The sequence below is a fragment of the Neofelis nebulosa genome, chromosome 14 (genome assembly GCF_028018385.1).
Source record: "Neofelis nebulosa isolate mNeoNeb1 chromosome 14, mNeoNeb1.pri, whole genome shotgun sequence".
NCBI lineage: Eukaryota > Metazoa > Chordata > Mammalia > Carnivora > Felidae > Neofelis > Neofelis nebulosa.
Window position 1 is genome coordinate 20,791,133 of NC_080795.1, and position 14,259 is coordinate 20,805,391.

The window sequence follows — 14,259 nt, forward strand, 5'->3', positions numbered from 1 at the left end:
ATCGCCATCTGACTTATTATGTATTTATCATTTACCTTCCCTACTAGAACGCAGGCTTCAGGACAGCAGAGCCTTTGTGGTGTTCACTGCTATATCCCTTGTGACAAGAACAGTGTCTGGATATAGTGGTCGCTTGGATATTTGTTAAAGGAAGGAATGAATGAATCTGTGTGTGATGGCGAGATGGGGGAATAAAGAGAGAAACAGTAAAGTGTCAGTTCTGAATGGGTTTCAGGTACAGAGAATTATCAGTGCAATGATCTTTTACCAGCATTTCAGTGTACTGCAGTAAGTGCCTTAAAGTTACGGAGGACCTGAGACCAGGTTTAGAATGTGGACAAAAACAGCAGCTGCCTGTAACGCGTTTAGCACAGTGCCTGGCACACAGTAAATGCTCAATACTGGTTAGTTATTGGATCTGAAGTAGTAACTGTCACACAGACAAAATTAAAACCGACCTTCATCACTGGGCAAAGGGTTAAAATAAGCGGGATAAGAGATCTGAAGTAGAAAACAGGACTTTCCCTCTCCTCTTTTGTTAACATTGGGGCAGTATTAAAGTATATTAACTTCTAAAAGTATGACATAAATATATAAGGTATTCAGTAAATGACCAACTAGCTTACATAGTTGTGTAACTGAAATAAATTATTCTGAAAACGTACTTTTCCTCAATGAGCTCAATTAATGCTTTCTGTTTACCATTACTGATGCTTTTACAAATATCTCCTATGCCCCCGGTATGATCACGGTGCCAGTGAGTCACTACGATTTCCTGGATTGTTGTATTAAATTCAGTCAGAGCCTGCTTTAAACAGTTGATATATTCTGGAATTGCTGGTTCTCCAGTGTCAATGAGGATTCTCCTGAAAATTAAATGGAAGATAATCACACAACTGGAACAGAGAGTATCAGCATATGTCTCAGATAGATAATTCATATTACATTTAAGAAACTACATAAATTGCTTGGCTTTCAACCTCCTCAAAAACCAACTAAAGGATACTTTGCCTTAACCACAGTAATCTCACTGTAAGAAAAGTTCTTTGAAAAAAACTTATAGGGGCGCCTGGGTGGCTCAGTCGGTTGAGCGTCTGACTCTTGATTCCGGCTCAGGTCATGATCTCAGGGTTGTGGGATCAAGCCCCATGTCGGGCTCTGTGCTGACTGTGGAGCCTGCTTGGGATTCTCTCTCTCCCTCTGCCTCTCTCCAGAGCCTGTGTGTGCATGCTCTCTCTTTCAAGAAGAAACAAAAAACAAAACAAAACAAAACAAAACCTATAGTTAAATGTGAGTCTGAACTTGGCAAGTTCAAGGCACAATAATATTGAATACTTACAAAGCACTTAAATATGGCATTGTTCTAAGGACTTTACATATTTTAACAATTATGTTCCTTATGAGACTATTTTTTTTAATGTTTATTTTTGAGAGAGACAGAGAGAAAGAGAGAGAGAGAGAGAGGGAGAGAGTGCGCACAAACAAGCAGGGGGAAGGGCAAAGGGAAAAGGGAGACACAGTATCTGAAGAAGGCTCCAGGCTTTGAGCTGTCGGTACAGGGCCCAATGTGGGGCTTGAACCCACAAACCATGAGATCATGACCTGAGGCGAAACTGGATGCTTACCCGACTAAGCCACCCAGGCCCCCTCACTCCCATAAAACTATTTAAAATAGGTATTTCATGGGGTGCCTGGGTGGCTCAGTAAGTTAAGCCTCTGACTTCGGCAGTTGATTATCTCACAGTTTGTGAGTTTGAGCCTTGCATGGGGCTCTGTGCTGACAGCATGGAGCCTGGAGCCCACTTCCATTTCTACGTCTCTCCCTCTCTCTGCCCCTCTCCTGTTCACACTGTCTGTCTGTCTCTCTCTCAAAAATAAACATTAAGAAAATGTTTTAAAAATAGGTATTTCATTATTATATCCAGAAATTAAGTAACTTGCCCAAGGTTACTCTGCAAATAAATGGCCAAACCAGCATTCAAACCCAGATATTCTGACTCCAGAATGTGCTTTTATGCACTCTCTCTTTAATGTTTATTTTTGAGAGAGGGAGACAGCATGAGCAGGGGAGGGGCAGAGAGAGGGGGACAGAGGATCCAAAACAGACTTTGCGCTGACAGCAGAGAGCCCGATGGGGGGCTGGAACTCATGAACTATGAGATCATGACCTGAGCCGAAGTTGGAGGCTTAACTGACTGATCCATCCAGGTGCTCCTATCCACTCTTTGAGATCTTTTATGACATCCTCAAATGTCTCATAGATATGGAAGAATTAGATTCAATGATATTCCTAAAGAAACCTCGTCTTCTGCACTACATAAAAACTTACACTCAAGTTTTACATTGGTTCCCTTCCACATAAAAATGAAGGTAGGAGGGAAGCATGGGGAAATGTCTGAGTTGCTTTATTTCTTGACTTAGACAACCCTGTTATATTTTTCAGCTTTGTGGTTCTGAACCTTCCTTATACTTTGTTTGCCCTTCCTCACTATTTTATGGGATGACGTTCTTTCTCTGTGAGGTTTTCCTGAACTAAAGAACCAGCTCACAAACTTCTTAATTCATGCTGCTTCACAGTAACACCTCCCTAATTCATATTGGGGGAGAGAAGATTAGTCTTAATGAAAAGTCTGAGTCATTCATTAATATAATAACTGTATGAATTATCTACTATATGCCATGCCTTTCTTACAAGACAAAAAATCCTGTTTATACTAGTGGAGGGTGGGAAGAGCTATGAAAACAAATAGTAACAGTTGACAGATAAACAGTTCAGCATTCTACAGAACATTAATATGGGGTAAATGACAGGAAGAAACCGTATGGCTATTTTATATTGGGTGGCTTGTTTCCCTAACCGTATTCCCAGAGACCCAATAAAAACAGTCTGCTTGCAGGATTGGGGTGTTTCTGTGTGTGTGTGTGGGGGGGGGGCATGAATGGCCTTGTGGTCCACAGCCTTTTATCTACACCTTAAGTTCCATGGAGCAGTGGCCATACTTCACAAGTACATAGTATTATAACTGTCCCTTCTGGAGACAGGGAAACTAGATGGTTATATTGGCCCAAGAATGCATTATGAGGTCCTGTAGGCAGTGGAAATGTAAGGAGGAGATGGTTAAAAAACATTGACACAATCAGCAGGATTTTTTTTTTTTTTTTTTGAGGGAGACAGTGAGCGTGCACGCACACCTGTGGGTGCATGTGGTGGGGAGGGGCAAAGAGAGAGGCAGAGAATCTTAAGCAGACTTCATGTTCAGTGCAGAGCCCAACTTGTGCTTGCTCTTACGACCATGAGATTGTGGCCTGAGCTGAAATCAACAGTTGGACATTTAACCAGCTGAGCCACCCGGGCACCTCAACAGGATTTTTTTTTTAAACAACTGGAGTCGGAAGGGAAAGGAAAGAGTTGACGATTCTGTGGTTTCTAGGTGAGATGACTGGTATGTCATTAACCAGGACTGTAAACACTGGAGGGAACAAATGTGAGATAAATCTGGTTTGGGCCAGGGTGAATTTTGATGACATTCCAGCCATCTTCCCTTGCTTTTTCTCCATAGCACCTATTACCATGTGACACATTATATACTTACATGTTTATTTATTTATTGCCTATCTCCATACCCTCCCACAACCTACAAATTTAAGCTCCCTGAGGACAGAAACCTTGTCTGGCTTTGCTGGCACCTAGATAGTGGCAAGTACTAGGGAATAAATGTTTGTTGGAGGCAGTAGCTTTATTTTTATCTTATTTAATTATCAAAACAATCCTGAGATTCTTCTCTCATTATATAGATGAAGAAACTGAGGCCTTGACAAGTTAGACATATAAGTAATATAGTAACTTGCTCAGAGTCACAAACTCTAGCAGAGAATATAATTGAATCCAGACCTTTCTAACTGCAATGCACATTTTCTTTGGATATGAGGAATACCCTTTGAGGTGGGTACTATTCAACTCCCATGGCACAAATAAGGAATCTGAAGCTTAAGAGAGTCAACTGTCTTGTCCAAAGTCATAAGCTAGGATCCAGATTTAGGTACAGAGTCTTAACTCTAGTTGCTACATTAGACTACCTTTTCCTATTAAAAGATACACTATTTGCCATCAAGGGAGTTACAATTTTGATAGTAAAGGTTAAACTTGCAGCTTTTGGAGATTTTTTTTTTTTTAAATAAATATTATTTTAAAAAAAATAACATGTTTAGTTATTTTTGAGAGAGAGAGAGAGACACAGAGCATGAGTGGGAGAGGGGCAGGGAGAGAGAGGGAGACACAGAATCCAAAGTAGGCTCCAGGATCCGAGCTGTCAGCACAGAGCCTGACGCGGGGCTTGAACCCCATGAACCATGAGATCATGACCTGAGCCGAAGTCGGACGCTCAACCGACTGAGCCACCCAGGCGCCCCAGCTTTTGGAGATTCTTGAGCAGAGGAGGAACACGGAAACACTTGTCAGAAATCTGGCTGTTATTTGTCCATTCAAATGTTTACCGAATACCTGTGTACTGGGGCATCACAGGATGGTTAGTAATGCTTTAGGGAAATTTATTTGGCATACACGGGCTAATGAGAATGAAGAATACCAGCTACAACTGCAGTTACTCAGAAATCTTTGAATCATAGTACTGAAAATGAAGAGAAAACCTAGAGAACCCTCATTCATTCATTCAGCAAATATTTACTGTACTATGTACAAAGCTCTGTGTGAGGTGCTTGGAGATACAGTGATGAGTAAGCCTTCATTGCACTTAGTTTGGTGGGGAGTGGAAGTGAGGAAAGACATGAAGCTTCTTACACAAAAATTCATTTTTTGGAGGAAAGATGGCGGCGTAGAGGATGCTGGGCTCATCGCGTCCTGCTGATCACTTAGATTCCACCTACACCTGCCTAAATAACCCAGAAAACCACCAGAAGACTAGCAGAATGGAGTCTCCAGAGCCAAGTGCAGACGAGAGGTCCACGGAAGAGGGTAGGAAGGGTGGAGAGGCGGTCAGCGCTACACGGACTGGCGGGAGGGAGCCGGGGCGGAGGGGCAGCCCACCGGCCAAGCAGAGCCCCCGAGTCTGGCTGGCAAAAGCGGAGGGGCCGGACTGAGTGTGTTCGGACAGCAAGCGGGACTTAACACCTGGAAGGTTATAAGTTAACAGCTCTGCTCGGAGAACAGGAGGGCTGGAGGACAACGGGAGGGAGAGTTGCTGAGCCCCGGGAGGACAGAGCTCAGTTTGGTGGGGAACAAAGGCGCTGGCCAGCGCCATGTCCCTCGCCCATCCCCCAGCCAAAATCCCAAAGGGAACTTGCCTGCACCGCGCAAACACCCAACTCTGTGCTTCTGTGGACATCCCTCCAGCGGGTCTGACTCCCTTCCAGTGCCGCAGGGCCCCTCCCGAAGCGGATCTCTGAAGGAAAAGCGAGCTGAGCCTACCCCTCCGGGCCTTGTGCACCTTGCCAATCCACCCCAGCTAATACGCCAGATCCCCAGCACTGCAAGCCTGGCAGTGTGCAAGTAGCCCAGATGGGCCACACCACCCCACAGTGAATCCCGCCCCTAGGAGAGGGGAAGAGAAGGCACACACCAGTCTGACTGTGGCCCCAGCGGTGGGCTGGGGGCAGACATCAGGTCTGACTGCGGCCCTGCCCACCAACGCGAGTTATTTAAGACAGCACAGGGGAAGTGCCCCGCAGTCCCGCACCGCTCCAGGGACTATCCAAAATGATGAAACAGAAGAATTCCCCTCAAAAAAATGTCCAGGAAATAACAACAGCTAATGAACTGATCAAAAATTATTTAAACAATATAACAGAAAGTGAATTTAGAATAATAGTCATAAAATTAATTGCTGGGCTTGAAAACAGTATAGAGGACAGCAGAGAATCTATTGCTACAGAGATCAAGGGACTAAGGAACGGTCAGGAGGAACTAAAAAATGCTATCAATGAACTGCAAAATAAAATGGGAGATGACCACGGCTTGGATTGACAAGGCAGAGGAGAGAATAGGTGAACTAGAAGATAAAATTATGGAAAAAGAGGAAGCTGAGAAAAAGAGAGATAAGAAAATCCAGGAGTATGAGGGGAAAATTAGAGAACTAAGTGATGCACTAAAGAGAAATAATCTACGCATAATTGGTATTCCAGAGGAGGAAGAGAGAGGGAAAGTTGCTGAAGGTGTACTTTAAGAAATAATAGCTGAGAACTTCCCTGATCTGGGGAAGGAAAAAGGCATTGAAATCCAAGAGGCACAGAGAACTCCCTTCAGACGTAACTTGAATCGATCTTCTGCATGACATATCATAGTGAAACTGGCAAAATACAAGGATAAAGAGAAAATTCTGAAAGCAGCTAGGGATAAACGTGCACTAACATATAAAGGGAGACCTATAAGACTCGTGACCGATCTCTCTACTGAAACTTGGCAGGCCACAAAGGAATGGCAGGAAATCTTCAATGTGATGAACAGAAAAAATATGCAGCCGAGAATCCTCTATCCAGCAAGTCTGTCATGTAGAATAGAAGGAGAGATAAAGGTCTTCCCAAACAAACAAAAACTGAAGGAATTCGTCACCACTAAACCAGCCCTACAAGAGATCCTAAGGGAGATCCTGTGAGACAAAGTACCAGAGACATCACTACAAGCATGAAACCTACAGACATCACAATGACTCTAAACCCATATGTTTCTATAATAACACTGAACGTAAATGGACTAAATGCACCAACCAAAAGACATAGGGTATCAGAATGGATAAAAAAACAAGACCCATCTATTTGCTGGGTCTACAAGAGACTCATTTTAGACCTGAGGACACCTTCAGATTGAAAGTGAGGGGATGGAGAACTATTTATCATGCTACTGGAAGTCAAAAGAAAGCTGGAGTAGCCATACTTATAGCAGACAAACTAGACTTTAAATTAAAGGCTGTAACAAGGCATGTAGCAGGGCATTAGATAATAATTACAGGGTCTATCCATCAGGAAGAGCTAACAACTATAAATGTCTATGCGCCAAATACGGGAGCCCCCAAATATATAAAACAATTACTCACAAACATAAGCAACCTTATTGGTAAGAATGTGGTAACTGCAGGGGGGCTTTAACACTCCACTTACAGAAATGGATAGATCATCTAGATGCACGGTCAATAAAGAAACAAGGGCCCTGAATGATACATTGGATCAGATGGACTTGACAGATATATTTAGAACTCTGCACCCAAAAGCAACAGAATATACTTTCTTCTCGAGTGCACATGGAACATTCTCCAAGATAGATCACATACTGGGTCACAAAACAGCCCTTCATAAGTATACAAGAATTGAGACCATACGATGCATACTTTCAGACCACAATGCTATGAAGCTTGAAATCAACCTCAGGAAAAAGTCTGGAAAACCTCCAAAAGCATGGAGGTTAAAGAACACCCTACTAAAGAATGAATGGGTCAACCAGGCAATTAGAGAAGAAATTAAAAAATATATGGAAACAAACGAAAATGAAAAGACAACAATCCAAATGCTTTGGGATGCAGCGAAGGCAGTCCTGAGAGGAAAATACATTGCAATCCAGGCCTATCTCAAGAAACAAGAAAAAACCCAAATACAAAATCTAACAGCACACCTAAAGGAAATAGAAGCAGAACAGCAAAGACAGCCTAAACCCAGCAGAAGAAGAGAAATAATAAAGATCAGAGCAGAAATAAACAATATAGAATCTAAAAAAACTGTAGAGCCAATCAATGAAACCAAGAGTTGGTTTTTTGGAAAAAAATAAACAAAATTGATAAACCTCTAGCCAGGCTTCTCAAAAAGAAAAGGGAGATGACCCAAATAGATAAAATCATGAATGAAAATGGAATTATTACAACCAATCCCTCAGAGATACAAACAATTATCAGGGAATACTATGAAAAATTATATGCCAACAAACTGGACAACCTGGAAGAAATGGACAAATTCCTAAACACCCACACGCTTCCAAAACTCAATCAGGAGGAAACAGAAAGCTTGAACAGACCCATAACCAGTGAAGAAATTGAATCAGTCATCAAAAATCTCCCAACAAATAAGAGTCCAGGACCAGATGGCTTCCCAGGGGAATTCTACCAGACGTTTAAAGCAGAGATAATACCTATCCTTCTCAAGGTTTTCCAAAAAATAGAAAGGGAAGGAAAACTTCCAGACTCATTCTATGAAGCCAGTATTACTTTGATTCCTAAACCAGACAGAGACCCAGTAAAAAAAGAGAACTACAGGCCAATATCCCTGATGAATATGGATGCAAAAATTCTCAATAAGATACTAACAAATCGAATTCAACAGCATATAAAAAGAATTATTCACCATGATCAAGTGGGATTCATTCCTGGGATGCAGGGCTGGTTCAACATTCGCAAATCAATCAACGTGATACATCACATTAATAAAAGAAAAGATAAGAACCATATGATCCTATCAATCGATGGAGAAAAGGCATTTGACAAAATTCAGCAACATTTCTTAATAAAAACCCTCGAGAAAGTCAGGATAGAAGGAACATACTTAAACATCATAAAAGCTATTTATGAAAAGGCCACAGCTAACATCATCCTCAATGGGGAAAAACTGAGAGCTTTTTCCCTGAGATCAGGAACATGACAGGGATATCCACTCTCACCGCTGTTGTTTAACATAGTGTTGGAAGTGCTAGCATCAGCAATCAGACAACAAAAGGGAATCAAAGGCATCAAAATTGGGAAAGATGAAGTCAAGCTTTCACTTTTTGCAGATGACATGATAGTATACATGGAAAATCCGATAGACTCCACCAAAAGTCTGCTAGAACTGATACATGAATTCAGCAAAGTCACAGGATACAAAATCAATGTACAGAAATCAGTTGCATTATTATACACTAATAATGAAGCAACAGAAAGACAAAGAAAGAAACTGATCCCATTCACAATTGCACCAAAAAGCATAAAATACCTAGGAATAAATCTAACCAAACATGTACAAGATCTGTATGCTGAAAACTATAGAAAGCTTATGAAGGAAATTGAAGAAGATATAAAGAAATGGAAAAACATTCCGTGCTCATGGATTGGAAGAATAAATATTGTCAAAATGTCAATACTACCCAAAGCTATCTACACATTCAATGCAATCCCAATCAAAATTGCGCCAGCATTCTTCTCGAAACTAGAACAAGCAATCCTAAAATTCATATGGAACCACAAAAGGCCAAAGTAATTTTGAAGAAGACCAAAGCAGGAGGCATCACAATTCCAGACTTTAGCCTCTACTACAAAGCTGTAATCATCAAGACAGCATGGTATTGGCACAAAAACAGACACATAGACCAATGGAATAGAATAGATATCCCAGAACTAGACCCACAGACGTATGGCCAACTAATCTTTGACAAAGCAGGAAAGAACATCCAATGGAAAAAAGTCTCTTTAACAAATGGTGCTGGGAGAACTGGACAGCAACATGCAGAAGGTTGAAACTAGACCACTTTCTCACACCATTCACAAAAATAAACTCAAAATGGATAAAGGACCTGAATGTGAGACAGGAAACCATCAAAACCCTAGAGGAGAAAGCAGGAAAAGACCTCTCTGACCTCAGTCATAGCAATTTCTTACTTGACACATCCCCAAAGGCAAGGGAATTAAAAGCAACAATGAACTATTGGGACCTCATGAAGATAAAAAGCTTCTGCACAGCAAAGGAAACAACCAACAAAACTAAAAGGCAACCGATGGAATGGGAAAAGATATTTGCAAATGACATATCGGACAAAGGGCTAGTATCCAAAACCTATAAAGAGCTCACCAAACTCCACACCCAAAAAACAAATAATCCAGTGAAGAAATGGGCAGAAAACATGAACAAACACTTCTCTAAAGAAGACATCCAGATGACCAACAGGCACATGAAAAGATGCTCAACGTCGCTCCTCATCAGGGAAATATAAATCGAAACCACATTCAGATATCACCTCACGCCAGTCAGAGTGGCCAAAATGAACAAATCAGGAGACTATAGATGCTGGCGAGGATATGGAGAAACGGGAACCCTCTTGCACTGTTGGTGGGAATGCAAATTGGTGCAGCCACTCTGGAAAACAGTGTGGAGGTTCCTCAGAAAATTAAAAATAGACCTACCCTATGACCCAGCAGTAGCACTGCTAGGAATTTACCCAAGGGATACAGGAGTACTGATGCATAGGGGCACTTGTACCCCAATGTTTATAGCAGCACTCTCAACAATAGCCAAATTATGGAAAGCGGCTAAATGTCCATCAACTGATGAATGGATAAAGAAATTGTGGTTTATATACACAATGGAGTACTACGTGGCAATGAGAAAGAATGAAATATGGCCCTTTGTAGCAACGTGGATGGAACTGGAGAGTGTGATGCTAAGTGAAATAAGCCATAGAGAGAAAGACAGATACCATATGTTTTCACTCTTATGTGGATCCTGAGAAACTTAACAGAAACCCATGGGGGAGGGGAAAAAACAAACAAACAAACAAACAAAAATAGGTTAGAGTGGGAGAGAGCCAAAGCATAAGAGACTCTTAAAAACTGAGAACAAACTGAGGGCTGATGGGGGGTGGGAGGGAGGGGGGGTGGGACGGCACCTTTTGGGATGAGCACTGGGTGTTGTATGGAAACTAATTTGACAATAAATTTGAAAACAAAAAACAAAAAAATAAAAAGAAAAAAAAATCATTTTTTTTTTCCCACTAAGACACGGACCATGAAAAGCATAGAATGCTAACACAGTGCATTATGTCAACCTAACATAGTCTAAGGGGCCAGGGACAGCTTCTTTGAAGAAATATTTTGGAAGAGTTCATCCTGAACTCTACAGCACGAGTGAAGATAGCTTGGTAAAGAGGAGAGGGATAAGTGGGAGACTTAGAGGAAAACCTGCATGAAAGTCAGGGGGCAGAATGAATACAACCCATCTGGCTGGGATGGGAGAAGGGTTGTAGATGAGGTTGATGAGACAAGTGGAAGCCACAAATGCAAGACCTTCTAATTTTAATTTTGAAAATACTATTCCTGCCACATGGGGGAGAATGGATTAAAGAAGGACAAAAACAGTTCCAGAGAAGCCAGTTAGGCTTTCTAGAAGCGTAAGCAAGAGTCATACTGGCGCAGTCTGGGTGACAGAAGTGGACATGGAGAGATCCTCCAAATGGCATGGAAGTGTGTGCAGGAAGCTGAGAAGTGGCAGGAAGGGTGCTAAGCATTTGCACTGATCAAATATGGGGATGGTTCTGTTTACCAAGATATGGATGACTGGAAGAGGACCAGGTTTGGTGGAAAGCACAGGAGTTCAGCTTGTGAAACACTGAGTTTCAAGTGGCTGTGTCATCCAAGTAGAGATTTAAGAAAAGGAGCTGGATATCCTAGTCTGAAGATCAAGTTTGTATTTTACCTAAACTGGAGCTATAACGTTAGGAGCTATTAATGGATAGATAATACGTGAAGCCAAGGAAGTAGACAAGATCCCCTAGATGGAGAATATAGCATGAGAACAGAAGAGAAACTCCGATTATATCCTGAGGAACTCACACACTTAAAGATCTGGTAAAGAGGCTGATTCTATAAAGAAGATTGAGAAATAATAGCTAGAGAGGTAAGAGGAAACCAGGAGACTGTGGTGTTAGTAAATCGAGGGAATGGTCAATAGTGTCAAAAGGTACTGAATCCAAATAAGATAGGAATGGAGAAATGCCATTAGGTTTGGTGATATAAGCACCACCTGTGATCTTAGAACTGTTTTGTGCAGAACAAGTGGATACCAATATCTGATCTCTTATTTGTACCAAATTAATATTCATCTCTTGCCACCTGACTTCTACTTTATACAGTAGAGTAACATCATCTGCACGTTATTCTAGCTCCACTGTATGAATTGGTCATATATATGTCATATATGAGTGATTCCACTGGCCATTTCACCCCATGAGTTGACGTGAGTGGTAACATAAGCAGTATAAAGTGGGAGACTGTGAAAGTTTCCCTTAGTCACTTCCAGGTTCTCTATGTCCCTTTTACCACAAGCACTCTCCTACAGTGAAAGTGATTCCAGTGTTTAAAGATACAGTATGTATTTTTCATACAACATGGCCCCTAAATGCAAGCCAACTTCGTCATCTGGTTTTCAAACAGAACCAGCCATCTGCTTCATTGCTGGAAGAAAAGCGGGCTGCACTGAACTCATTGTTAGATAGTACACGACCTCCAACTTAGTGCCTCCTAAGAGACTTCTCAGGGTAATTCTGACTATATTCCATTTTATCATGGTACTGATGTGGGAACTAGTTTAAGATGACATGCTGAAGAGAGAAGAAATGCCTAGGGACTTCCTGGGGTGAGGGAGTCCCAGCCAAGACAGACTCTATCCTAGCTCTGAGGTATGTTTTCTGCTGAATTTTCTATCCTTCTAGTTCTGGAGGCAGCCCAAAGCAAAGCTTTTGTATCTACTTGATCCTACCTTGTTACTCTGAACTTAAGTTTTGTTTTCCTGACTTTAGCATTTCCGATTCCTTAAGTTTTGTTTTCCTGACTTTAATACTTCCACTTCCTTTCATCCTGCTCCATCTAACATTGAGCAAATACAGCAGACACCTCAAACGAAGACTCCAATTATTCTTACTAAACTGTTTTTGGAAACCACATCTTGAAATATACGATTAAATTCTAGGTTCAAGGAGAACTGTTATCTTATTTTTATTTTGTATTACATAGGATATATACTAAAGACAAAGCCTACAAAAACTGTTCAATGCACATTTGTGCAGTACACCTCCCCACTTCTGCAGAATTACGCTAAAACAATGCAGCTGAATAAGAGAAAAATCTTAGAAATACAGATAGGTTATTCCACCAACAAAATAACTTAAATGAGGCCACACAATAGTAACAAAATCCAGAATCTGTTAGTGGGCTCCTCTTTCCCAAGAGCTGGGCGGGGGAGGGGGGTGGGGGGGGACTCTAGACTTGAGCAATTTGCAAGCAAGAAAATCCTGCCCTCTGCTGCTGAATTAAGAAAAAGGTCTCAGCACAAGAAATCTACTTTCGTGAAGGGCAAGTTACACTCTGAGCAAAACACTAGGTCAAAGGCAGAAGGTGAGCAAAGTAAACGCTTTTCTGGATTACTAACTCTAGGCGATCCTAATTTCTCAACATCTTAAATACACTCACTCTGACATTGAATGCAAAGTAAGTGGGGTTTCAAAAACAGGAAGGTTCCCCCTCCCCCATTATTTCTCCCCCATCGGCTATTTGTCAGTTAGAGGGGCTACCACCCGGTACTACAGTGATTTAGGGGATGGCTGGAATCGGGGCGTCTGACGGTGGTCCTGAGTGGGGCAGCCTGGCCCGGGCAGGTCACCGAGCTCCAGGGTGCCGGCTCACAGCCTCTCCGTCTCCGGCGAGCAGTTGTCGCAACCCCAGTTCCGTGTGTCCCGCAGGCCCGGGTGTTTGTCGGAGAGGAAGAGGGACGTTTACCTGCTGCCGATCCCTACCAAGTAGGTGTTGGTGCCCTGCAGGGTCATGGGTCCCGGGTTACAGCCCAGAACGCGCACCACCCTGCTGGACAGCCGCTCGATGCGCTGCAGGATAGTCGACATCTCGGTTTCCGCCACCCGCCGACGCGCGGAGACCAGAGCGCGGAACTGGTGACTGGGCTCTGGGCGGGGCCGGCAGTCAGCTGACGCCGCGCTCGCCAGACGGGAGGAGAGCTCAGCTGTGCTGGGGGCGGGGCCAGAGGTCAAAGGACGCCTCCCGGGCTGCGCGGGCACCGGCGGGAGGGCGGGCGAGCGAAGGCGCGTGGCTCGAGGCGTCTTGAGGCCGGGTTGGGTTCCGGCTCGTCGGGCGCTGTCGCCTGTCACAGAGCCTGGTGCCTTCACAGGGATTTGTGTCCGGACAGGCGAGTTCATCTCAGTGGTCGAGAGACGTTTTAACCCAGGAGGTCTCGTAGTGGAGCAAAGGGCAGGCAGGTGTGGGGTTGGTTACAAAACACTGGCACCTCGTTTTTAGGCCATGGCGGTGTGTGAGTGTGTGTGTGAGGGAGAAGGAGCTTGTGAATCTTTCATAATAGCGGCAGCTAATATTTACTTAGTCCTTACTGCTATGCTGAGTGCTTTCTCTAGACACTATTTAACCCTCACAACATTAAGACGTAGGCGCTATTTTTATGGCCGCTTTACAAATGAAAAACGGAGATTTGGAGACTTGCCCAGGTGTCAGCTAT

At 42.8% G+C, this 14,259-nt stretch overlaps 2 protein-coding genes across 2 annotated transcripts in view; one reads left to right on the forward strand and one right to left on the reverse strand.

The window, feature by feature from the left end:
* Positions 1 to 13,699, reverse strand: part of LACTB2 (lactamase beta 2) — a 33,473-nt gene extending 19,774 nt beyond the window's left edge. The window contains exons 1-2 of the mRNA XM_058699796.1: positions 13,515 to 13,699; positions 703 to 866 (exon numbers count right to left, since the gene is read on the reverse strand). Coding sequence (XP_058555779.1) covers positions 703 to 866; positions 13,515 to 13,636 — 286 coding nt within the window. The 5' untranslated portion in view covers positions 13,637 to 13,699. The remainder of the gene's footprint in view (positions 1 to 702; positions 867 to 13,514) is intronic.
* Positions 13,700 to 13,796: 97 nt separating this feature from the next.
* XKR9 (XK related 9) overlaps positions 13,797 to 14,259 on the forward strand; it is a 40,818-nt gene continuing 40,355 nt past the window's right edge. Inside the window, exon 1 of the mRNA XM_058699799.1 lies at positions 13,797 to 14,005. The gene's annotated coding sequence lies outside the window, so the exon portion shown is untranslated. The remainder of the gene's footprint in view (positions 14,006 to 14,259) is intronic.